Here is a 27,612-nt window from a genome sequence, read left to right on the forward strand (position 1 = left end):
ACTCTGTTCTCCAGGCCACTTTTATTTGCCCCACCCTGTACATATTACACCAAAAATATTGTAGAACGTAATGTACTCAAAAGTTTGCCACCAGAATGTGACAAAATGGCATACTTGGCCAGTGGCAGCTGGTATTTAAAGTGTCGCTCAGAGGCAGCTTACAAGGGGGCGGGCGTCCGCACATACGCAGGCATACACAAAGAACAAAAACAGTATTACTTCAGCAGACAAATTAATTTTTTGCTTAAGGTAAAAAGAGCTTGCAGTACTTCAGGTACCTACTGTGTCCTGTTTAAAGTGTATCCTATTTCACCCCTTTTTTTTAAAAAAAAAAAAGCAACACACAGAAACCAAACTCCCTTATTACCATTTCTTTGTGAAAACCCTGCGTATTTTGTTTCAATGAATCACTAAATCTCCGCACAACTGAAAATACATTGTTCTATTTATACACTATATTGATATGCTGGTATATTCGAGAAACTATACTGTTTCTCAGGTGCTAAACAAAAGTACTGAGGTGCGTGTCTTTGTTATATTAATGATACAGCGGCAGTGTAAGATGTTACAGGGTGTAAAAAAGTTCTCGAACTGGAGAAATTTAATGTATTTGCGACGTTTCTGTAATGCTGCGAAAAGAATAAGACACCAGCAGAGAGCATTCACAGATCAGCAGAACTGTCAGGATAATGTATAAATGCAAATGTAGGTTTAGTATCTCAAGATTTGAAGTTCTTTGCAGTTACGATTATTATCTACTGAATTATTTCTTTGGAAAATTGAATTTGTGGGTTACTGCAACCGAGAGGAATTTAACTCATCGGTCATCTGTTTGTTGTTCCTGATATCAAGTAAATTCTTGATACTGATAAACATGTTGTTTGGCTTTTGTAGCTAGGTTCTTGCTTTAAAATGCTGTAAATGTAGTGTCCGGAAGACAGTTATTGACTGATACAACAAAAACCATTCTCATTTCGTTGTTGTATGTTAAGTGTCATAAATACACAAGCTTTTACTCCATAAAATATCGCAAGGCCCTATTGTGTGACCATGTCACGATATTACAACTTACCGATTGTACCTAAGCGTTTTATCATACTTTTTTCTCTGCATGCGTATTGTAAATAACGATGTTTTAGGAAAATGTCTGCTCTTCGGTGATTAGCTTCTAAATATTCATTTAAATAGAGATTGTCAAACTCGTATTTTGCTAGTGGTAACGTTTTGTAGTGAATGAGCGCTGTATTCATGATATTCTTAATTTAATAAATTTCGTATAAAGATGTTAATAACACTTATTGACAGATTTCTGCTTTTACTTTCCAGCTACAGTACGTAATTGTACCTTTCCACAGACTAGATTTTCTCAAATTTGTCTGCTCGTCATGTTTAAAAATGGGAGGGAGGTAAAGAGGCAAATATATAGCATATGTTACAGCTTTCTTCTATAGCCACACTAAACTTATTGTATGTATAACCTTTGCTTTTCCTCCCACATTATGGTATAGTATAATAAGCGTGAATGAATGAGGCCATATTACAGTATCAGCATTTACTGTCCTATTACATCCTCATTATGACCATAATGAGCATACTTTCAAGCCAATTTTATTAATATGAAACTCCCAAGTCATTAACACATCAGTGTAACACCCATGAATTAATAGTTACCTGCTGTTTTTTAGAAATGCTTCCCAGTCTTTGAGACAAACCACTTCCACTTGTGACTTCCTGTATACCTTGTTTACAGTAACAAAAATAATTTGTCACTGAAATATGTATCAGTGCCTTTCATATTTACATATCTTGATTCTTGTTTTAATGAAGTTCAGAAGGGGTACCCTAGATTTTTTTCATGTTACTAGTAAAAACTTCGGTGTCAACAATAGCTAGGAGTGGTATATGTTCAGAACATGGAAGAACTCTAATAGTAACAAGAGTAACAGAAACCTGAATGTTAAGATGAAAATAAACTATGAGGACTGTGAAACTTACGGACAGATTAAAAGCATATGTTCGACTGGGACCCAAACCCAGCCATTTACCTTACTGGGAAGGATAAGTCTGGGGGGTCTGATCTGGCACTCAGTTCTAGTCTTTCAGTTACACAACAGTGTGCACTTTCCCATGGGGTGGATGATTCATTTTGCAAGGACTGTGGTAACATGGGAATTTTGTTTCAAAGTTTCATTGGTAACTGGAGAAGCTTATCCATGTTCATGTAACAGGATTAGCATGTCACTCCATACCCTTCATGTAAAATGTTACTGTGAAGAGTGAAAAGCGTATAAAGTTCCTTAGAGACTGAACAAGACATACAAAATTCATTTTGTTCATATGTGGCCTCTTGAAGCATTCTCCTTGTAGCCTTACTGCTAAAGATAAATGCAAAATAAATAATGTTTTGCTATTTTTTCAATTTTTTCTGATTTAATATATGATGAAAATTCTGTACTTTTTCAGAAGGTCGACAATAGTGTTCTTAAAAACGAAAGAAGTGTACTTTTAACAGATTTATAGGCTTTTATTGCAACTTTAACTACTTACAGCAAGAACACACTGCTGTGTAACTTACATGTTCGCAATTGGCATAATTGAGGACCATATTCAGTACCTCTTTCATTTTACTCATTTCTTGTACCAAGCTAGGTGGCTGCAAGATAGCACCTTTTAATTCTGTAATTGTGTGTTGGTAACACTGTGCTGTCTGGAATTGTATGATGCCTCTTATTAGCTCAAAATGATGACAGTCATTTATTCTAGGATGTGGCTAATTCCTAAAGTCATTGGCTGTAAAAAGTTGTAGGGCAAATGATTCAAATAAAATCACTGTTCATTTATGTTAATGGCTAACTTCCATTCCACTGCTATTAAAAATCTTTCATTTTCTATCATTTCTGTTTATAAGTAAATTGCTGTGCTGCATAAATGAAGTATGTGCAAGAGTTTTTGCCTTCAAGAAGTGAGGTCACTGAAAAGACTGAGTTTTAATTAAACTCCCTTATTCTTTGCAGTCCGACTAAAGGAAGCAAACTGGAGATGTTGGGGAATGTAAAGAGCCAGATGACAAGCTGGCTAGGGTCTGGTGTTCTGGGAGGCCTAAGGAAGGGGGACCCAGCAGACCCAAATGCAACTACAGGCCAGCAACCAACAGATCAGTCAAGTGATCCTGCTCAGCAGACTTCTACTTCCGAGAAACCAGCACAGGACACAACTCAAGAAACCAAAGAAGATGATGACTCCAGGTTTGTAGATTTTAATTAGCATCGTGAGTGTTAGTACAAATATTAAGAACAATAAATAAATTGACATTGTATAGTATGAATTACAGTAGGTAGGATAAAATAACATTGGTTTCATCTGGCTGTTATCACATGTGGAGACATCTGAATTGTAGGTTTCATTCTTCAGTCCCAAAGAGTGTGCGAAATCGGACAAGCAGAATATGTTGGTAGGTGAGGTGACAACACAGGAATAATATGTTTCTGATTATCATTTTGTCAAGTTTCGTAACATTTCTCATCCACTTCCAGTACTAAAAAGCATAATTCATAAATATAAACTGAAATTAATGTTTCTACCCAGTTCCTCTCATTCCTGTTTCAACTGAGCTAGTCAAACATTTTTAAGGGCCTCAGTGTTTAGACACTGAACTCTCAAAATTCTAGCTTAACATTATGGCCAAAGGTGCAGACATGTATATCATAATTATAAAATCATATTAATACAAAATCACAAGTAATGAGAAATTTTCAATGTCATGATGCATTGAATCAGTACTGGAAAATACATAATAAGCTTATTAGCTTTTGAAACATGTAACAGGTCTCAGCTTTACTTACACATAAATTGCAAGACGTTGGGAACTTTGTTTACACATGCCTTACTTCAAGGAATTTATTGGCTTCAGTTTAAGCTAGTAAATGGCATAATGTGAAACATGATCATATTTGGTTATTGTAACAAAACATCTGTGATTAGTATACAAATGGAACCATAGCTAAAATTGATTGGTCCGTGAAACCATTTCATGGCTCTTCCTCTTAATTTTACAACCTCATTAACAACACTGTTTCAGATAACTTCTTTCTTTTATAGTTATACGTTTTTACAGATGCTGGTATCCATTTTCTTAATCTGCTTTACCACTGTTTGCTTAGAGGGTAATGGGGAACGCTTAATAGACGTATCAACACTCAACTTACAAAGAAGGCCAGCATAAGCACCACATTGTTAACATGTTGTTCAACTTAGATTTTCATATAACATTACCATTAAATAATAAGCGTTTGGTGCAGTTTTCTCTGGATTAAGTGTGTGTGAAATTGAGCTGTGTTACATATTTCTCTTCAGATTTTCTAGTTAGTTAGCTTACGGTGAGAGTTGAAATGAAATATGGTAGCATGGCCCTCCAAATTTACAGTGGCAGTATTGAGAAGCATTTCTACAACCTTTATTATCAAAGATTATTTAAATTCTGCGATTGTGTGTTGAGGGTCTTGTACGTTCTGCAATAGTGTTTGCATTACCTGTAGTAGCTTGCTTTCTAGCATGTTACTACTTTTGCACATGTTTTGTAAATGGTTTCTTTCAGAAACAGTTTTGTTTTGATTTTGTATATTTTTAGTGATGGGTGTGGAATAAATTACTATGTTACAAATTTTACCATGGAGAGTGAAAGGTGATCGTCCTTGGCTTCTATATCTTGTGACTGAGTAAAACATGGAGATAAATTGGCATTTGCAAATGCATGTGCAGTGTTCTTGACATCAATTATGGGTTTCCATAGTGAAGTGGAAAATTTGGGGAAGTGATTTAATAACAACTGTGTTTTAAACACAATAAATAATAAAACAGAACTACAGTGGCAAATACTGTATAGTTTTTGATTGAAAGACAAAGGTCTGGAAGGTAGCATAAGAGGTAATACTTCAGCATGCAATAAGTGTGTGTGTGTGTATGTGTGTGTGTGTGTGTGTGTGTGTGTGTGTGTGTGTGTGTGTCACATGAATGCATTCGCTTGCAAAATGAAGGTGAGCCAGACTACCAGCCTAGACTTTAATCCATTCAACAGTTACAAGAGTGGTTTGATTAGACTGCAGAAACACAAGATATAAAATCACACAGATCAGAATTCAAACAGTTAAGATAGATGTGGCATATGACTTGCTTCCCTTCTGTGGTTAAAGCAAGCTGAGGGGGTAGGAATATCATTTGACCATAGAAATATAACTATGTTAGCGAATTTCAGAGTGGGCAACGGGTGAACACATGTAGATGCCAATAGAGAAGTAAGAGAACAAAATGGGATATCAAAAGCTACTTATGAAGTTTGTCCAGCCAATGCCTTCTTCACTAATGAGCCTGGTTACTAGTTAGATAACTCGTAGTAATAATTCAAGGTGAACAGCCAGAGACACAAACCCACAGCTGGTTTAATAACACACATTTTTTCTGTGATTTTTTTCCCTTTATAAAGCTTGACTAATAAATCAGCTATGCTATAAGTACCATAATTCCATAAACTTTTGAAGAGAAAAGGTGCTCACAAAACTTAAGAATCAACTTAAGAGTGTGGCGTACGTGAACATGTCCTGAACACAAGGAGGACTGTAGCTCTTGGGTACATGGAGAGAAGCTGAACACTTTCTTACCACATGGATCACCATAAATAACTTCCTGTATGTAAATGGTGAAAACAGTGTGCAAGTACTCACTACTGTGTGATGATGAGAATTTTGTATTGATGGTGCAGCCATTTTCCATATGACAAATTGAACTTGCATTATTAGTACTACTACAGCCATAGGTACTACAAAGTTGTAATTCATGTTAATAGTTGCAATTTGTCAGATGACAACATATCATACAAAAAATACTAAACGTTTTCTCTGAAAAGTAATTACAAAAAAATAGTTTGGAAGCTTGTTCATTAGGGGGGCAATCCCCTCTTTCATGATGGCCACTTGGAAACTTGTATCGGTCAACGTGAAGCAGTTGTAATGACAATGCATACATTACAAAGATGAACTAAAAACAAGTAGAAACATTTCTATGTTCAATAATATAGGCAGAGAGATAGCCACATCGAATCTGAAATGAAAACTCAAATGACTTAGCCCTGGAGTCCAGCAAGTAAAGGAACTGTGGCTCTAGTCTGAAGAATACTTGACCAATCAATGGACAGATATGTATATGTAGAACAGTTCATGATTGGAGGGCGGACTAATTGGTATACAGCCACTGTAAAGAAACTTCAAAAGGAACAGCTTCTACTGCTCATAGTACCATAGTAGAACAACATCGACAGACCTCTTGCAGAATACAAAGAAATTCAGGTCATGTGAAAAAGCTGTCAGTGGCACAAAAGCTAGTGTGTAGACACTCCTAAATGCTACAGGAACAGAAATAAATTTGATGAAACGCTAAGCACAATTTTGAAGTCCATTTTCAAATCTTCAATAAAAGAAGTTGCAAGACTGTTATCTCGGTTTAATGTGCATTTCACTGGAAAGGTGGATAATATAAGTATTAGTGTCATGGGCATTCAGAAACAGTTGAAATAATTGAAACTGAACACTGTTTCACCGTCTAATAGACTACCCATAAAATTCAATACAGAACTTTCAACAAAGTTATCCCCCATTTTAACCATAATATACTGTAGATCCCTCAAACAAAATACTGCACTCAGAAGTTGAAAATTTGTGACTGAATTGAAGTTACGTTTGTAGGGAGGACTCCGCATGTTATCTTATTGAAAATCAACAACAGATACTGAGGTAGCTTCAGTCATGCTCCAGGGTGGTGTACTGAACCTTCCCGCCCTCCTCATAGAAAAGGATCTTCTCAATCTCAGCTCACATTGTGGCTCATCACACACCATACCAAAGCAGTATTAGTTGAAAGATAGATGGAACATGTTACGGATACTAACTAGTAGCAGGTACGTCCATATCTATTTGTGGTAAAATTCTAAAACCATTTTGCCATTCACCATAAACTAATAAGGATGCTCCCATTGAAACTTAGATCCTGCGTATGCTCTTGACCTCAGACTTTGTGTAGGTGATGCTGTCTGAGAAAAGCTGCACAATATCGAGTCGCATCTTGATAATATCAGAAAATGGTGCATTGTAAAATTGTGTCACAGAACAGATTCGTATTGTGTGACAACAATAGGTATGTCACAGTTGGAATTACATTCATGCAAGTACCTGGGTTTAATGTTTTGTGGGGAATATGAAATGGAATGATGACATAGGCTTAAGCAGCAGGTAGCAGGTGTTGGTTCATGGCAGGATACTGGGAACTTGTAGGTAGTCTACAAAGGAAATTACTCCCAAAACTCTTACGTGTTGTATCTTAGAATGTTGCTCAAGTGTGGGACGCGTACCAACAGTGAATTTACTATAATGTAGACAAAGGAAGACAATGTGAATAGTCAAAAGTCTGTCTGACCCACAGGAGAGCACCACAAAAATACTGAAATGAAACAGAATTTTCAGACACCAGCTATCCTGTGAAAGCCTAATCACAAAGATCCAAGAACCAGTATTAAGTGAAGAACCCAGGAATTGACTTCAGGCCCCGTCAGGACTGCAAAGACAAGATTAGTCTAATTTTAACATGCAGAGAGGCATCCAAGCTTTCATTCATTCTTTCCCTGCTTGGTAGTCGAATCGAATGGGAAGAAATACTAACGTGTGGTACAATACACCCTTGCTCAGGTTGTTAGCAATGGTTCGTAGAGTGTGAGTGTAATGTAGATGGCCAGACTTGCTGTCCTAGTGGCCGAAATGCCAAATAAATGATGGTATAAATCAGTTTTTCAGTGATCGGTTCATTGTAGAACTTCGGCAACTCAATGAGGCAAGATTCTTTGTACATGATTGTCATATTTAGACATATAAAACCATATTAAATGATTATAATTTCAGTCCACATGATTTTGGAATTGTTGTGGAACAGGTCAGTCTGCAAGACTAACAGGCTAACAGAACACACATACACAAGTCCTTGTTAGAGAAATTGCTAGAGATAGATAATGTATGTAATACTTCTTTCCAAATGACATGCTTATTTGCTGCAGTGTCAATGGCTATTGTAGTTAACTAGTGTTCCACAGCGATGTTGCCTCACGACAATATATGGAATATGTATGATACACTAACTGTAGATTGAAATTGAGGAGCTAGATGGAAATATTGTGATAAAATGCACTGTTACACACTTGAATTGCAGCTGTGAAGGCATGTAGATGACTGTTAGACATCTCCAGCCTATTAAACTTTTGGCTTCAATATAGCCAATGCTAATAAGAAGTCGAAAGAGGTAGTGTTGAACCTAGGCATTCTGTGTTGGTGAGCACATGGTCATCTGCGAAACCATTGAAGCTGAGGTACCATTACTTATACTGTTGATGTTCAATCACTGTCACGTATGTAGTAGCAGAGTAAAGTATTGCTAAGGCTGTGTATGCAACAGGTGCACCACTTACACAGCAAGGATTGTAATACTGGTAAGATGTCCACCAGAAGGTGCATCATAATGACCCACCTACAAGTACTGCACAAAGAGGTTGCCTTGATACACAATATCAGCTCATGGAGGCATTTGTTAATGCAGCAAACTTTGTCACATTCACCTACATTAGTTGTGGATAACTGGATGTGTGTTGTAGGCCACAGCTTGATAAATTTTGAAGCAAGCCAGATTCTGTATTTTACAAGTGTCAAAATTTTTATTTGCGTGACACTCAAGCCTTGCATGACATAAGCTGCTATAGGCAACCACGGTTTTGGGGTCTTAGCTCCGTCATCGGGTGAATCTGAAATCTGAAGTAAAATGACAGCTCTAACCTACTCCATTTAGCGATTAAGAAATTTTTAAACAATTAAAGATTGACAATTAAAAACTGAAAGAGAGAAAATGTTTCAACAATAATCTACCTAGAAGTGGTGGGGCATCATGTGTATGAGCTAACAGTTGATAAGCAAACATCTGTCATAAGTGGACTGTCAAATAATATCCCAAATTCTGGCTGCGACACGGCAAGCAGACTGAACAGTAACACCACAGGCCATATTTGTGGTAAACACTGTGAAGGAGGGGCATAACATGACATAGAGAGAAACTAAGGTATAAGCATGTATGAATGCCAAAAAAATACAGAAGCAATATAGGTAATAACATAAAGTAATGGCGGTCCATTACAGTAGTAGTAGTAGTAGTAGTAGTAGTAGTAGTAGAAGGCGGTCCATTACAAAAGATGTTCACCTTAATAAACAAATTGGAAAAAGCAGCATGACTAGTAACAGAATATGTGCAACAAAGCAATCCATAAGACACGGAATCCTAATATAACTAACAGCATGAGCCAAAGGCTGAGACACATACAATTTGCCAAAATCTGCATCAAAAGCAGGAAAGTACAAACATAACACATAATGGGTTGTAAACCAGTGAAATTAAAAGGTAAAACATTTAAAAAATAAAACTGGCAAATATAAATCCAATTACTGAAGAGTTCTAACATAACAAATGACAGGTCATGAACCGATGAAGTTAAAAAGATAATGCATTTGAAAGATGAAAAAATTTCTAAAACATTTCAAGAAACTAAAAAAATTAAGATAAATACAAGTATTATTGCACTTATTCTGTTGTTAATCATGCTATTTTTTGTCACTACATATCTCGTAATGGAGTGCCATGACTTTTGGTTGTTGGGTATATTTCTTCTGCACTTTTTTGGTGTTTGTACATTCTTGTACCTTAGCTCCTCTCCATGTGATGTTACGCGCCCCCTTCACAGTGTTTACCATCAATTTGGCTCACACTATTACTGCTCAGTCCCCTTGTTGTAGCAACATGAGCACCCTGTATAAGCATTCGGTATGTGTTGATCTTGAATATAGGCATTTTGGCATGGTTCGTTATATCATATTGTAAGTTGAAACTTCCTGTCAGATTAAAACTGTGTGCCAGACCGAGACTCGAACTTACGACTTTTGCCTTTTGTGGGCAAGTGCTCTACCATGTGAGCTACCCAAGTATGAGCCACAACCCATCCTCACAGCTTTACTTCCTCCAGTAGCTCGTCTCCTACCTTCCAAACTTCACAGAAGCTCTCCTGCCAACCTAGCAGTTGTTAGAGCACTTGCCTGTGAAAGGCAAAGATCAAGAGTTCGAGTATTGGTCCAGCACACAGTTTTCATGTGCCAGGAGGTTTCATATCAGCACACACTCCACTGCAGAGTAAAAATTTCATTCAGGTTATAAGTTGACGTGTGCCTTCTGCAGTGCAGGGTCATTATTTAGTTTAACTTTGGTTTGGCACATGACTTCTTCCACCCAGTGTCCTATGGTGATATTATCGTTATAGACTGTATGCATTCTTGGTGGCAATTTTGGAACAAGAGGAAATTTCCAGGGCTGCAATTGAAATTTGGAGTTCATTGCAGCCACAATTTTGGGATATTATTTGATGGGCCACGTACGATAGATGCTTGCATGTCAGTTGTTAAAGCATGGACACGACATCCTATTACTGCTAGGTAGGCTGTTTTTCAATTTCTTAATCTCAATCTTCAGTTATTTAAGAAATTCATAATTGCTTAATGAGGTACGTTGTTTTACTTCAGATTTCAGACTCGTCCGATGATGAGGCGACTAAGAAATCGTGGTAATGCATAGCGACTTTTATCGTGCAAGACTTTATTGACCAAATTGCCTAGTATTCTGGTTGACATTATCGGTAATATAATTATGCTTAGTACATGCAGTGCCCATAGATAATGTAGCAGAACTTTGAGCTGGTGTTTGTGCACTAAGCAACCTCTGTTTACTTTGTCACTCAAGACTATAAATGTATCATCGTCAGCTATAGGGTCTAGAGGGTCTGATACGATTAGCATGGATTTTTCTGAAATTTTGTATGAACATTCACACATGTTCCCAGCAAATATTGGTAAAGTTTTGTTTTCACCAATTTAATGTTTCCAGAGATCATCACTTTCTTGAGCCCGTAGCGCAACTATCGAAAGCCCACTTCTGAATTTTCGAAAACTTGGAGACATACCATTTCCAGCAGTATTATCTTGAAAGAAACAAAACTAGGCCATCTTGTACAACTTATTCACCCTGAAGCAAAAGTCATAAAAAATATTTCTTGAGCAGTTTTATATGAATAATTTTAACCAAAGTAGGATGAAAAAACAGATATTTGAAAGACATGAAATTTAGCTTTTTATATCTCTGGAAGTAACTGCAGGATAATCGTGAAACTCATAGTAATTACCAATACAGGGTTTTAGAATATAAAATTTCATTCTACTACTGCTTTCGAGTAGTTTACAGATTGAATGCAGAGTTCATTATATTTTAAAAATGCCAAAAATGTTTATTTGTAGCCCACTTTCACTAAATAGTCTTCTACAGACTCATTTGAACCAGTTTCATTGGAAAGTCCGTGCTCTAAACCACCTAAAACACTAATTTGGTTTTGCAGTGTGAACATAAGAGCCCCCCCCCCCCCCAAAAAGAAAGACAATGAGAAGGTGGGGGTGTATTTAAAATATGCCTATATTCTGCTGGTACTCGGATTAAATCTGACGTGTCGTGTTAAATTCTACAATTGCTTAGCACTCTCTGGGGGAAGGTAATATCAAGTCCTGATGACTAGGAAGTGAGATAGTCGTTCCACTGTATAAACATCAAGAAATGGGTGTCTTTTTGTCATGACTCATCAGGGCATATCAGACACACACACACACACACACACACACACACACACACACACACACACACACACACACACTTTGTATAAATTGCTTTAAAGTTGTACACTGTTATCACATTGTGTAAGTTCTGGGATGTTCATAGCAGCCTACGTTTTCTTTTACATACTAGTTTAATTCCAGTTTAAAGTATAGCAAATTTTGTGTCTGCATAGTTTTCAGTTTATGTGAGCTGATGAAAAATTGTGTTGCTGTGGTCCAAGGTGGCTTAATCACTGTTGGTTTCTTTTAAAGTGAGAAAATTAGCATTCCCATCACCATAGGGGCTACGCCCAGTAGCTGTGCATTGGCAGCCACTGATGGATTTCTGTACCACAAGTTCCCAAGCATGTCTTCACACAGGATCCCAAGCCTGATGATATATTTCTAGAAGTGTCAGAGGACAAATCCAGAAGATGTCTGTTTTAGGATCCTAAACATGTTGTTACCTTCAAGCTACATGAAATTTTACAGGTTTCATTAATTTTCTGTAGAACGTCATCACGAAAACCATACTGTCAACCAGATGTTGTCAGTGAGGGTGCTGGGTCACCTCTTGATGATGACCAATAAAATGAATTTCCTGGGCCATGTGGGTGCATAAAGCTCAGCAGCAGTCTCGGATATTTCCAGCTCTCCACACCATTCCATAAATGCATGCAGCGTATTTTCCTGGCTGGAGGTCTGAAATGTTTCTCTACTGCACTGAGAGCATTAACGGCACTAAATTTGTTTTCATCAGCAAAGAAGAAAGTGATCGGAGTAAAGTTTTAAGAGAAGAGTGGTTATAATGTGTTCATACTTTAGCAGGAACTAGAGAAAATGCCATTTTTTTCCAAATAATGGTGCAACAATTCAGGTTAGCAGATTTTCAAATGATGAATAATCTTTTCTGGCTATAATTAGTGACAATAGTGGAGAAGATACATTAACATCAGACTTCCAATCAGGGCAATATTCTGCAAGCATTTATGAAAAAGTGTGGTTGATTGGAAATATCCATGAGACTTCCCCAAAGAGGAAGAGGAAGAAGATGCTGTAATAAGCGTCGTGTACTAACATGGCCCAGCAAATGCCTTTTATTTGCCATCAAAGGCCACAAGCCCAGTGTTCCATAATAGCACGTTATTGCAGTTATTCCTCATGACATCCTACAGCAAATTAATGAAACCTGTAAAATGTTAAAGTAGCTTGAAAGAAACCTAAGCTTAGGATCGTAAAAGAGACCTCTTTGAACTTTGTCCTCTGACACTTAAAGAAAGAGATCATCTGGCTTTGGGATCCTGCGTAAAGAAACCCTTATCAGGCTTTGAAACCTGTGGTAAAAAAACTGACCGGTAATGGCTGATGACTGACTATCGGATGTGACCCACTATGGTGATGGGAATGCTGGTTTTCTCACTTTAAAAGTCACCAGCAGTAGTTAAGCCACCATGGACCATAGCAACATATTTACACAATTTTTCATCAGTTCCCATAAAGTGTAAACTATGCAAACACAAAATATGCTATAATTTGAACTGGAATCAAACTAGCATGTCAATAGCATTGCACAATAAAAGAACTCAAAATGGTCTATAATGTGAGTCCTTTGCAAAAAAAAGTCAGGCAGACTCATAAGAACTTCTGCAAAACTTGCACAATGTGATGGTGTACAGATTGAAAGCAGTTTATTCAGCTGTTAGGCAACAGTTTTACTAACATAATGTTCAGTGCCTTGGTAATGCACAGTTAGTTTGATACCGTAACTATCATAGCGGAAAACAGGCTGAAATATGTCCTAATAAGTCGTGACAAAAATACACCCATTTTTTGAAATTTGTACAGTTGTTCTGACTCGATCTCACTTCCTAACCATCAGGACTTCTGATGTTGCCTTCCCTATATAGAGTGCTAAGCAATTGTAGAACATAATAAAAAGATTTCAAATTTAATTTGAGTACTGCGGAATATGGGCCTATTTTAAATGCACCTCTACCTTGTTGTATTTTTTTGGGGCCTTATGTGCTCACATTGTGAAAAAAATTAGTTTCTTTGCTGGTTTAGAACATGATCTTTCTAATAAAAAAGATTCAAAATTTTATTTTGTAAAAGTTGGCTAAAAATAGCCAATTTTGGCGTTTTAAAAATATCATCAACTTTGTCTTAAATTGCTGGCATGCAGTAAGAGAATGAAATTTTATATTTAAAAAAAAAAAAAAAAACCTTCTATTGGTAAATTATTATGTAGAAAGTTTCAGGTTTATCCTGCAGCTACTTCCAGAGATATAAAAAGCTAATTTTACATTTTTATTTATTTATTTTTTCAAGTGTGTCTCTTTTCAGCTGACTTTGGTTAAAATTATCCATATAAAAATTGCTCAGAAATTTTTTGATGATTTTACTTGAGCGTGTGAAAAGTTGTGTGAGATAGTCAAGTTTTGTTTCTTTCAAGAAAATATTGCTGGAGACATTGTGTCTCAACATAGCCGAAAATGTATGTGTATGTGGGAGGAGAATGGAGGATGTACTTTCGGTAGTTGAACTGTGTAATTAAACAAATGACTATATCCCTGGAAGTATTATATTGGCAAAAGTAAATCTCTGCTGATGACATGTGTCAATGCTCTCACAAAATTTCAGCAAAATGTGTGATGGATATGGGAAATTTTTCTGAAATTAGACCACGTTGGCTCCAGTAAGGACGAAAAACCTGTCAGTGCAGTGGACTGTCTAATACAATTTTAATCTAGTAAGTTCTGGAGGTAAGCTAGAAAATAGTATTCTTCAAATGGATAAGGACTGGATGCAATGGCCATTTATTGCACATTGAGTTAATAACTACATGTAATTACTTCAAATATCAAGTAATCTCTGTATTAAAGATCTGAAGTAGTATTGTTATATTTAGTTTGCTCCAGTCATTACATATAGTTCCATTGTTACGCTGTTGCCTGTTAGGAGTGAAACACACTATTTAAATTGTAGTATTGTGATCAGAGTAATTTCATCACAAAATAGTTGTAAGTTCTGAGTCTTGCAATATAACATATGACAAATATTGTGTGTGGTGAATGCAGAACTTTTGCTAGGACTTACGTACTACTTCCTAAACTTCACATGTCAAGCTTCGTGGGCAGATTGTAAGTCAAGGTGGAATAGATCCATCTGTAACCAACTTGTCAATAGAAGACTAAGTTTTAGTTGGAAGCCCTGTAATCTGCTAGGAAATACTATCATTCCTGTAGTTCTTAGTTTACTTAATCCATTGCTTTCTACATTTCAAACTAATTTTACTGAGCTGTTGCAAACAACTGGCATGTCTGTAGTCACATCATGAAGTTGTAGGTTCCCATACTAAGATAATTTTCAGTCTAGTGATTAATCATCATATGCATTGATGAATCCATCTACCCCTTGCTGAAGTTTGGTAGAGTGATCCTATTCTGATTATCGTGAATTCTGCAGTAGTTTTTATTGGCAATAGGACAATGTATATGTCTTAACAGAACTGTAATGACAAATACTACAAAATTTTCCTTTCATCCAGAGGAATTTTTTTTATTTCTCATGGCATTGCAAGTATAAATAATCTTAACCTTATAAATAACACAATTTTTCTGAAGTTGAGAAACCTGAAGTACTTGTCTACGTTCTGTTGTGCATACAATCATCTTAAATGTGCCATATTAATCAATGAGACTTACCTTCAGCATGAAAATATTTTCCTCCCTCCCTCCCTCCCTCCCTCCCTCCCTCCCTCCCTCCCTCCCTCCCTCCCTCCCTCCCTCCCTCCCTCGCGCGCGTGTGTGTGTGTGTGTGTGTGTGTGTGTGTGTGTGTGTGTGTGTGTGTGTGTGTGTGTACAGGTGGGTTTTTTAACTTTTGTATTTCTGTTACAGTGCTACAGGAGGAGCAGACAGTGATGTGGCTGCCTCTGAACCAGGAACACCTGTGGAGGACAAGGAAGGGGGCCAACCATTTGGTGCTGGTATGTTTATTTCACTTGATATTTGTTGAGTTAGTGTGTTTGTATGTATGTACTGTGGAGATAATGAGGTCACTTGAATTGTGTAATACAATGTTTAAAGATGTCTTGTGGCAGAAATACATGTTACAGAAGACAACAGTGTACTCTTGCATATTCGTTTTTATGTTTTCCAAGGTATTACCTCACTTCTTACTGTGGATTACGTACACATTTTGTTCTGTAGATCAAGGAGCTACTCAAGGATGGTAGGACATACCCTAAGTGAAATGGTCCTTATGGATGTGGAATAAGTAAAAAAGAAATCATATAACATATATTTGATGTAATAACAAACTTCTCATGTAACATGCAGACATATAGTTACACTACTGCATTGAAGATGTGCTGAAGCGAAGCCTGATTTTATTTCTTCGATACTATCAGTAAGATATACATTATTCGCTTGTGCTAAGAAACTTTCCATTGTATTAGGATTTGGCCACCAACTCTTAAACTAAACTTCATTAGTAGCTAAACTCTCCTGCTGCGTACCAAATTAATTTTTAGTGTACTGTAGCCTCTGAGAGCTATACTGAAGATCTAATTAGGCAATGACAATTGTTATTTTTAGAGACTAGGTCAGTAAATTGAGTTATATACTTGTGGTTTCCCCTTTCCATAGGTGGTCATGAAACTGGCATGCAAGTGCCAGCTATCATCGCAGTTTCTGAGATTTTCATTCCCAGGACCATGCCATAATACTCTGCCCTTTGTCAAAGCTGCTTTTGGCATTGGATATCCCCATTTGTGGCCTTTATTTTTGCTACAATGATTGGTCTTTCATCTCTGCTCCTGTAATAAACTTTCCTTACAGCATCACATGCTGCATTGCCACTGGGTCCCATGGTCATTTATGTTATCTTCTACTGTGTGACAGTCTACTTGAATGTGTTGGCACTAAGATCACAGCCCATCTTAACGTGTTGCACTGATAAAAATGTGCTTGTTTGATCGGTAGATAGTGTGTGATCTTTTCCAATTGATACTTGGACAAAGAGTGTACAGCATCAGTTGTGCAAATTGGGAAGTGTTCTTTGATTGTTGAGAAAGAGACCTTGAAGAGGGCCAGAACAGCTGAGCCTCCTTAAATATGTGCTTCGAACCACCAGTTCTTTGTGAATGTGGGTAGGCTAGATAAGACCTCTTTTTTTTTCCCAACTAACTGAATGCAAAGATGTACCGTTGTGCTGTATTGCCCCCTTTCTCATGCCTCAGCACTCCACTTCTCTATTAAGACAAATATTATGACTTTCCTTTTCTCCTGGTTTAGTGATCTGAAAAATCTCTTTCACAAAGATACTCACATATTTATGAAAATTGCAAGGATTATTTGGTTAAAGCCTATTGTTACTCTTCAAAGAAAAATATTACAGCCATAGGAAATATATTATTCAACAAGGAAATGCCTTTATGGTCATCCTGTGCAGGATATTAGTAGGTCTATTCATGGTTTGGAAATGGAAGAAATAGTTTATAACCATTTTTTTGTTATTCCGAAGTGATAACCATTTTTTTGTTATTCCGAAGTGAGTGTCTCTTTTAGTCTCTCTTAGGATTGACTTCAGTGTTTGTGATTGATCTTCCATCATGGTAATGATCTGTGATGCAGTTAATACAGACTTGTAAAAAATTCGCCTGAAGACTAAAATCATTTGTACAGACCAGCAACAACCGAGGCCAAAGTTAATATTTATTTATTTATTTATTTATTTATTCGTTTTAGTTCTTCGTTTTATTTAGAAAGATTGAAGGTGAGGACTGTCGTAAGCTCTAGCATTTTCAGTAATCTTTTGGGTTTAAATCAGCAGCAGTCACCAGACTCTGAGTCTTCGTGTTGGGAAGGCTTGCAGTTGGTGGAAACTACGTGATATATAAAAGGTTGAGCATTTGGTGCTAGGTCAAAATTGATCTTAACCACCTGGTAAAGAAATGAATCAGTTTCATTCACACAGTGTGGCAGTTGCCCCTCAGGGTCTTGTTCAGTTGCCTGTTGGAATGTTGTTCGTCATAAGAATAAGATGTGAAGAGGTTGAGTAATTTCAAGATCAGGTATGTTATGGGGCAGGGGGGGGGGGGGGCTAGACACACACCTTTCACTGTATTTACCCGAATAACCAATTTTGATCAATGTGGGTTCTTACCAGTTCACACAGTGGCTGAAACTTTGTTTGAGAGGCTTCTCTTTCTAGTCAGTTCAGTTTGTAACTTACATTCCAGGTCATCCCTACCTGTCTACTGTCACCCATGTTGCAAAGCAAAGGAAACATCACACCTTGTTTTAAGTATCTGAAAATGGTTTTCTCCTTTTATAAAGTGTTCCTGAATAAGCATCCTATTTGATCACAGGATCTTTACAAAATGAATCAGAGATTATTTGCACTGCTCTGAGGTGTCCAGCCAGGTTCAGATGTTTAAGTAACATAATACACTGATCAGCCAGAATATAATGACCACCAACCTACTGTAAATATAAACCCATTGAGGCGATAGCAGCATCACCTGACAAGGAATGACTGCTAGTCAGACACACGCATGGTGCACACTGTACCAGTACCGTATTTACTCGAATCTAAGCCGCACTCGAATTTAAGCTGCACCTGAAAAATGAGACTCGAAATAAAGGGAAAAAAAATTTCCCGGATCTAAGCCGCACCTGAAATTTGAGACTCGAAATTCAAGGGGAGAGAAAAGTTTTAGGCTGCACCTCCAAATCGAAACAAAGTTGGTCCATTGTAATATGAGACACAGTTTAGGTCGAATGAATGACGATACAGCTACAGTAGTTTGGTTCAAGTCGTAAGCTTAGCAGTTAAGCTTTACCACGTAGCCATTGCTCTGCGTCAGGTGCTCCGTCCGTATTTATACGGGTACCCTTCCTTTTTCACGTGCTTCGTCTGGTTTGAATCGATTGCTTATTTTGCTTTGATATGATAAGTGCCGTTTTCTTTGTTATAGGTGTTTGCGTCACTCTTAAGCTGAAAATGCATTACTGCACTGTGTCATGCATTGTTTGTCGCATTCTGATAGTGCATGTTTACGGCCTGTCGCGGCTCGCGGCATGGCTTGCTTTTGTGCGCGCTACCGCCGCGTACAATTAAAAAAAAAAAGAGAGAGAGTAATCGTCTCATTAGCGAAACAATGGCAAGAGACTGCTATTTGTTGTTACTTACACTGCTGCTTTCTTTGATAATGATCAACAAGAATCAAATAATAGACTGCGTATGATTGAACATGTTCTGAATGAGAGTTAGGCGAAAATTTTTCTCCGTTTGAAAATCTTGGCAGCCGCTTCTTTATTACATCAAATACTGCACAGAAATTAGGGTCATCTTAGATTTAAAAATCTAGTCACTTGCCGTGCTTCATTTCTGACTGTATCACTATTAGGCATAAGAATAATACGAATATAAACATGACACGATACGTATATTCTTCCGCGTTTGCTGTTGTCTCACTCTAGTTTCGTAGTTTATTAGGCAGCCAGGATTTAAATGAGATAGCAGCAAACACGAAAGAATACATGGAAAAATCTTTATATTCGTATTCTTCTTATGGTGAAGAGAATACTGTATGTGATTCAAATTTCATCAGGTTCCCATTAGCAACCATCTTTTCTCACAGATAGGAAAAAATTCAGAACGTAGAGTTGGCCATATTGACAAACATACCAGTCTTGCCAGTCAGATTTTCGTAGTACACTGAAATTGTGCTCCATTCGAAGATGAACAATACGGAATTTGTATTTACTTCGTTGGATAATGTATGGAAATGCAGTGGTCGAAACTCGCGGTGGAGAAAAAAAGCTCATCATCCACTTTTTTTTTAAAATTTATTTACTGACGCAGAGGTTTTGGCGCCAGTATTTATCTTTGTGCCTACAAAGCATGCCTGCGTAGCGATACATATATTCGATGGCAGAAGTTAGTTGTGGCAGCACGTAGCAACATTTTTCATAACTTCCGCTTGCTTTGCACTTGATTCTAAGCCGCAGGCGGTTTTTTGGATTACGAAAACCGGAAAAAAAGTGCGGCTTAGATTCGAGTAAATACAGTAAGCGTGCTGTCTGTGCAGAGAATGGGGAAGATGAGCATTCTATATGAGTTTGACCAAGAGCGGATTGTGATGGCGTGAAAGCTTGTTAGGAGCATTTTGAAAACTGCATGCCTTGTCAAGTGCTCGAGGAGTGCTGTGGTCAGTGTCTTCAACATATGGTGAAACGACATCCAGATATCATGGGGTTGGGGGGTCATCCATCATGGTAGATGTTAGACATCACAGGTTTGCTAGAATGGTAAAATGGGACAGGCAGCAAACTGTAGCAGAACTAACATCCAGCATTAATGCTGGGCCGGTTACAAGGGTATCTAAACACAGAGTGCACCGAACACTCCTAACGTTCGGCCTCTGCAGCTGATGACCCATGTATATACCAGTGTTAACATCACTACATTGGCAGCTATGACTGAAATGCGCATGTGACCACTGGCACTGGACGTTGGCGAAGTAGCAGAGCATTGTGTGGTCTGATGAATTCCAATACCTTCTTCATCATGCCAATTGGGGGGTGTGAATATGTCGTCTCCCAGGGTAACAGCTCCTTGACACCTCTACTGCGGCACTGAGATAAGCTGTCAGTGGCTCCATTATGGTGGGGAGAATATTCACATGGAATTCATGCAATGCACCATGACGACCAAGGAGTATTGTACACAGGCTGCAGACCACGTACACCTCTTCATGACGATCATGTTTCCCGATGGCAGTTGCGTTTTTCAGCAAGATAATGCATCATGTGACAAGGCCAGGAGTGTGATGGAATGGTTCAAGAAACACAGTGGCAAGTTGCAGTTGGTTGCTGGCCATCCCCAACTTGCCTTATCTGAACCTGATTGAACACATCTGGGATGTGATTGAATGTGGCATTGAAGCTCATTGCTGCACTGCCTGGAATTTATGGGAGTTAGGTGTATGCAGTTGTAATGCCAACTCTGTCCAGTGACCTACTAAGGCCTCATTGGTGCCATGCCATGAAATGTCGTCGCTGTTATCCGTACATGATCAGTGTCTGCGACATTGTGCCTCTTTTGTACTCCTGTCACTCCCCACTCCTTGCCCCACTACCTGGTTGCATGCCGCACCGGGTTGAGTGGTGAATGCCCACCAAATACTGGGTGTGAACTCTGATCCCTCGCTGCTTCTGCTGCCACTGTAGGGTGTGGAAGTCACTAGAGTGATATTGTTCGAAAGCTGGCTGAGTGCAGCTGCTTTCTCTGTTGGCCATGTGTATTTCAGTAGCCCCTTTAGAACAGTCTCAAAATGACTACAATGGTAGGCTTCCTTCGTCTACTAGTACACAGGTTCTGTGGACCAATGTACATAGCACATGTTCATGCTGTGAAGGATTGTGGCAGTTGAGGTGTGGAAAAACAAATTTGCATTGATGGATTTCCTGTATTCACTGTCTCCCATAGTGCCGTAGGCTCCGCACTTGGCTAAGACATCCACAAAAGGGGAATTTGCCATTCTTTTGCACCTGCATAGTGAATTTGATGCTGGGGTGTGGAGAATTCAGATATTGGAGAAATTCCTTTGTCTGCAGACTGAATCAAAATTTCAGGATCATTCCGTAGTTCTCAAATCACAGCTTTCTTCACTTTTGTGAGGTTTGTTTTCAGTGGAAGGGCTCTCGTGAGCACGCGGCATTTTCCCAATGTAACTCCCATGTGGCCACACCACAAATGTTTCATCAACATACCTGCAAAAGCATGGAGAAATCAGTTCAGCTGTTTGCAAAGCCTTTGCCTTTACAAATGTCTGCTTGTGTCTGTGTATGTGCGGATGGATATGTGTGCGTGTGCGAGAGTGTATACCTGTCCTTTTTTCCCCCTAAGGTAAGTCTTTCCGCTCCCGGGATTGGAATGACTCCTTACCCTCTCCCTTAAAACCCAAATCCTTTTGTCTTTCCCTCTCCTTCCCTCTTTCCTGACGAGGCAACCGTTGGTTGCGAAAGCTAGAATTTTGTGTGTATGTTTGTGTGTCTATCGACCTGCCAGCGCTTTTGTTTGGTAAGTCTCATAATCTTTCTTTATATATATATATATATATATATATATATATTCCACATAAAACGGTCCCTTCCCTACAGCCTAGGTCTTCGTGGCAAACGAATCTGCTCCAGTCCGGAATCCCTGAAGCATTACACCAACAACCTGACAACAGCTTTCGCATCCCGCAACTACCCTCCCGACCTGGTACAGAAGCAAATAACCAGAGCCACTTCCTCATCCTCTCAAACCCAGAACCTCCCACAGAAGAACCACAAAAGTGCCCCACTTGTGACAGGATACTTCCCGGGACTGGATCAGATTCTGAATGTGGCTCTCCAGCAGGGATACGACTTCCTCAAATCCTGCCCTGAAATGAGATCCATCCTTCATGAAATCCTCCCCACTCCACCAAGAGTGTCTTTCTGCCGTCCACCTAACCTTCGTAACCTCTTAGTTCATCCCTATGAAATCCCCAAACCACCTTCCCTACCCTCTGGCTCCTACCCTTGTAACCGCCCCCGGTGTAAAAGCTGTCCCATGCACCCTCCCACCACCACCTACTCCAGTCCTGTAACCCGGAAGGTGTACACAATCAAAGGCAGAGCCACGTGTGAAAGCACCCACGTGATCTACCAACTGACCTGCCTACACTGTGATGCATTCTATGTGGGAATGACCAGCAACAAACTGTCCATTCGCATGAATGGACACAGGCAGACAGTGTTTGTTGGTAATGAGGATCACCCTGTGGCTAAACATGCCTTGGTGCACGACCAGCACATCTTGGCGCAGTGTTACACCGTCAGGGGTTATCTGGATACTTCCTACTAACACCAACCTATCCGAACTCCGGAGATGGGAACTTGCTCTTCAATATATCCTCTCTTCCCGTTATCCACCAGGCCTCAATCTCCGCTAATTTCAAGTTGCCGCCACTCATACCTCACCTGTCATTCAACAACATCTTTGCCTCTTCACTTCTGCCTCGACTGACATCTCTGCCCAAACTCTTTGTCTTTAAATATGTCTGCTTGTGTCTGTATATGTGTGGATGGATATGTGTGTGTGTGCACGAGTGTATACCCGTCCTTTTTTCCCCCTAAGGTAAGTCTTTCCGCTCCCGGGACTGGAATGACTCCTTACCCTCTCCCTTAAAACACACATCCTTTCGTCTTTCCCTCTCTTTCCCTCTTTCCTGATGAGGCAACAGTTTGTTGCGAAAGCTTGAATTTTGTGTGTATGTTTGTGTTCATTTGTGCGTCTGTCGACCTGCCAGCACTTTCATTTGGTAAGTCACATCATCTTTGTTTTTAAGTATATTTTTCCTTCGTGGAATGTTTCCTTCTATTATAACTATATATATATATATATATATGTATATATATATATATATGTATATATATATATATGTGTGTGTGTGTGTGTGTGTGTGTGTGTGTGTGTGTGTGTGTGTGTGTGTCTCCTGCTTCCACTCCCCAAATCCAATGCACTGGTTTCACCTTCAGTTGAAGCACCTTCTTTTCTTCTTCTTTTTTTGTGCCTTTGCCCCACATTGGTGCAGGGTTGGCTTAGTTGCTAACAGATTTGGGTTTGTTAGTAATTGGTTTGGTTTGGTGAGTTACAGGGGTGGCTTGATGCCCTTCCTGGTGCCACACCATTATTATCTGCAACGGAATACGTGTACCCCACCTGGCTGCGTGCAGTATCATTCATGTAAATGTAAGCAAAAGTTTTCTAAATGTTTGCAGAATGTGTAACTGAGGCAGGACTTGGGTACTGGACCAGTATTCACCAATGTGGGAAAGAGCCTAGAAGCCACATCCAGGCAGACTTGCGTTAATCCATCAGGTGGATTCAGTCCGCATCCCCCTGCCCCAGTGCTTTTTTAACATGCTTGGCTACCTGGGTGGGTGGTAAATCATCCTCAGATGTTCTTTTAAATGCTGCAATTGCCAATGAAGTCTTGAAAATAAATTTAAGGTGTTTTATGGAACAAAAGTTTTGTTAACAATACTATTTGAAAACATTAACATCGTGATTTGGTGTAGAAGAAAGTGCAGGGTTAAGATTGCCAATAACGTCCAGACTCCCATGTGGGTGCATATGTCCACATGCTGCTGTCCCAGCATCTTCCACACGATGGAATTTACTCTTACTATATCCCCATCTCCTCCTCAATTGTAATTGCTCTCATCCATTTCTCTTAGAAATTCTGCTGTTTCCCTCTCATTGATGATGATTGGCTCCCCATTATAATTCGTATCCCTTTCTGTATGTTATAGATTTTTGTTGTTATCCTCTGCCTGTACCTGACAATCACCATGTAGTGATCCAAACCAGCATCCCCTCCCCCCTTCTTCACCTTAACATTCTTAAGGTCTGAGGTGTACTTTTTTTGGACAAGCTCTTGATCTGTCTGGCTGACTCTCTCTCCATCTGGAGACTTCTGTGTCCCTTGTGAGAATATGCTGATGGTTATGGTGAGGTTTTTGTTTATGGCAAAATCAACCAGCCTCATCTTGTTGTCATTACATTTTTCATGTTGACTATAGTTCACATTTGGTCTAAATGCCATTTCTCTTACCACTTTGGCATTCATCTCTCTTAGAATGACTTTACGTCATTTGCTGCAATCACATCATGTGTGCCTGTGTACTAGGAAACCAGTCCCAAGATCGGCTGTTCTACTGCTGCTGCCAAACATCGTGTAGCCACCAGACTCAAATGCTGAGTTGTTCTTCCATCTTTACTCCTGTAAGACTGCTATTCCTATTTGGTAATGTTTCAGTTGGTTTTTCAGGCTTCTGAATGGCCCTGCTGTATTAAAACTCAGTGTATTCCAAGTAGCCATTTTTAAATGAGTCCATGTCAGTTGCTTAGTCGTCGTCATAAAAGCTGTCTGGTTTCCACCTGTATTAGACATACTCCTGACTACACATTTCTTACACAGCAGTGAAGGCACTCTTGTGAAATACCACCAGGGGGGCTGCCCCTTCACAGCCTGCGTTTTCTGGCAGGAATGGTCACTTAGCCTTTGAAGATCCATCGTCTTCTTAAAAGACAACACATTCCTACTATTACCCTCAGTAGTTTGGTGTCCTGTTCAGATAGAAAAGGAAAAAAATGAAAGATACCCTATGTCTTTAAAACCTCAATAAATCAAGCGTTGGCCAAAGAAGGCTGGTATGAAAGAAAACAGAAGTACTAGGTCACAAATAACTGAAAGTAATGTCAGACTTAGCGAAGGACACACGTGGTTGACTCCCCCATACTTCCAAGAAGGGAGCTTCCTATGGAGGACTACTCTGTCTCCGAAATCTCACCATTGGGGAGGAAACTAGTCCCAGAGAGCAGTGCAACTGATGCAAAGAACAATACAGCAGACAATGGAAGTCAAGCATGACTGGAAAACAGAGTAAGATGGAGTGAGTAGTACGATGATGACTTTGATAAAGCTATTGAGGAATGAAATAGCAAAAGGAAGATAATGCTGCAGTGAAATATGTGGGCTGCAGGACAAACTTACAAAGAAATGAAATGTAAAGCAAAAACTATTTGCCAAAGGAAAAAGAGGAAATTTGAGAAAAATAGATTGGAAGACATCGAGACTGTATGTTTAAGGGAACGAGAGAGAGAGAGAGAGAGAGAGAGAGAGAGAGAGAGAGAGAGAGAGAGAACAAGGGTGGCAGCATCAAACAATGATATGTGGGGATAAAGAAGGAAACTTGATTTTAGATGAAACTAAAATCATCCAAAGATGGCAGTAATATTTTAAAAACCATTGAAATGTGGGGAAACCTAGGAATTTGAAGAATAGAAGTAGTTGGAACGAGACGACGAGGAGGAGGAGGAGGAGGAGGAGGAGAAGCTAATGTGGGAGAAGTAATGGGTGCTGTTGCGAAGATTAGGGTCTACAGAGATGTGGGGGAAGATAGGATACCAAGTGAAATCTTTAAGTGTGGTGGTATAGAGGTACTGAGGAAAAGGCATGAACTGGTTGAGAAAATACTAAGTGGAAAAAATTCAAACTAGAATACATCCATCATTAAAACAATACATAAGAAGGACAATATAACAAATTGCAATTACCACAGAGGAATAGAACTGCTGAATGCTGCCTACTAAATATTTTCTAGAATACCGAACAAAAAATTATGACCATATGCAGAAGCCACGATAGGGAAATACAGTGTGGGCTCAGGAAAGAAAGAGCAACGAAAGATCTGATGTTCACCCTTGTATTAGTAATGGAAAAGTGTTAGATTTCAATATAATGGTGTATCAGCTGTATGTGGATTTACAGCAGCTTATGGCAGTTAACAGAAATGGCATTTTTAAGTCATTAGGGAGCTAGGGATACCGCCAAGGCTAGTAAAAACCATGAAAATGATCCTGAGCCACAACATCTGCATAATAAAAGTTAATGACAAACAAACCAATAATTTTTTTTTAGGGACTAAAGCAAGGAGATTATTTATCAGTGGTATTATTTAACTCGGCTCTGGGGGCTGTCTTGGGAAAACTGCCAAACAAAACATAGTTTTCTATATTCTACAGAATGACTCAGAATTTGAAGCTGAATTATCACCTGTTACCTGCAGCTGTTCTTGCCTTTATCTTTGTTGGTACCGTAATCATCTTCTGTAACAATACCTCTTAAATACTTTCACTGATTTACTCTTTAAAACACTACAAACAGTATAATGACTCTCCACTTTATTTTGTTTCTGGTGCTAACCATATATTTAGTTTTTTCCTTACCTATGTCCAATCTAAGTGTAGCCACTTTGCCTTCCGAAACTATACAGCTTTCCAGCAAAAATTCCCTGCTTCTCCAAGCATGGCTATGTCGGATCCATGCCCGAGGTAGGATTCGAACCTGTGACCGTAGCGGTCACGCAATTCCAGACTGATGCACCTAGAGCTACTCAGCCAAACTGGCCGGCAATTCAGCTTCCTTAAGATGTTGTGATCCTCCACAATGTCAAGGCGGCTGAAGACAACAGCTTACAAAACAATTATAAAACTAGTTGCTACATATGGGTCGGAAATGTGGACAGTAACACTCCAGGTCAGAAACATTTACAATGCCTGGGAATGCAAAGTACTGTACAAGATATATGGGGCAGTATGTGAAAATGGTATGTGGAGAATTAGGACCTGTGCAGAACTGTTTGAACTCTATAAAAATCTACCAATCACCATAGATGTAAAGGCATGAAGGTTACAGTGGTTGGGGCATGTACAGAGAATGGAAGAACAGTGTGCCAAGGAAGGTATTAATTACAGTGCTTGAGGTTAGTCTCTCTGTGGGAAGACAAAGACTGCAATGACTGGATAAGGTAGAAACAGTTCTGGGAAGGTCAGGAGTACAAAAGTGGAGAAGGCTGGCGAAGTCAAGAGATGATTGGAGGAGACAGGTGGTCACAAAGGCCCAGGCTGTTCATGGGCTGTAACACCAGAAAAGAAGAAGAAGAAACTTATCTCAACATAATAAAAGGAAATAAAAATATATTAAACTTCTGTCCCATTGGTACAGGAGAACATTAGCTTCAAGGAACACTTAGTAACACCAAAAATAACAGCACATCTGACAGTAGGATGTAGAATGGTTGCATTATTAAAATAATTCCATTAGTTTGCCAACACATCAAAATTTTTTCCTCTGGGTTGCTTGTAAAACTGTCTCTTCATATGGTCTGCAAAATCTAGGAGACTAACAGTAATACTTCCCTCTGTGTGTGTGTGTGTGTGTGTGTGTGTGTGTGTGTGTGTATA

At 39.0% G+C, this 27,612-nt stretch overlaps 1 protein-coding gene across 5 annotated transcripts in view; it reads left to right on the top strand.

The window, feature by feature from the left end:
• LOC126183206 (synapse-associated protein 1) overlaps positions 1 to 27,612 on the top strand; it is a 308,327-nt gene that overhangs the window by 145,405 nt on the left and 135,310 nt on the right. For all 5 annotated transcript variants that reach the window (XM_049924981.1, XM_049924982.1, XM_049924985.1 and 2 more), the window contains exons 2-3: positions 3,015 to 3,245; positions 15,660 to 15,748. In XM_049924981.1, the coding sequence (XP_049780938.1) occupies positions 3,015 to 3,245; positions 15,660 to 15,748 (320 nt within the window). The remainder of the gene's footprint in view (positions 1 to 3,014; positions 3,246 to 15,659; positions 15,749 to 27,612) is intronic.

This window comes from Schistocerca cancellata, chromosome 4, assembly GCF_023864275.1.
Source record: "Schistocerca cancellata isolate TAMUIC-IGC-003103 chromosome 4, iqSchCanc2.1, whole genome shotgun sequence".
In the NCBI taxonomy this organism is placed as follows: Eukaryota; Metazoa; Arthropoda; class Insecta; order Orthoptera; family Acrididae; genus Schistocerca; species Schistocerca cancellata.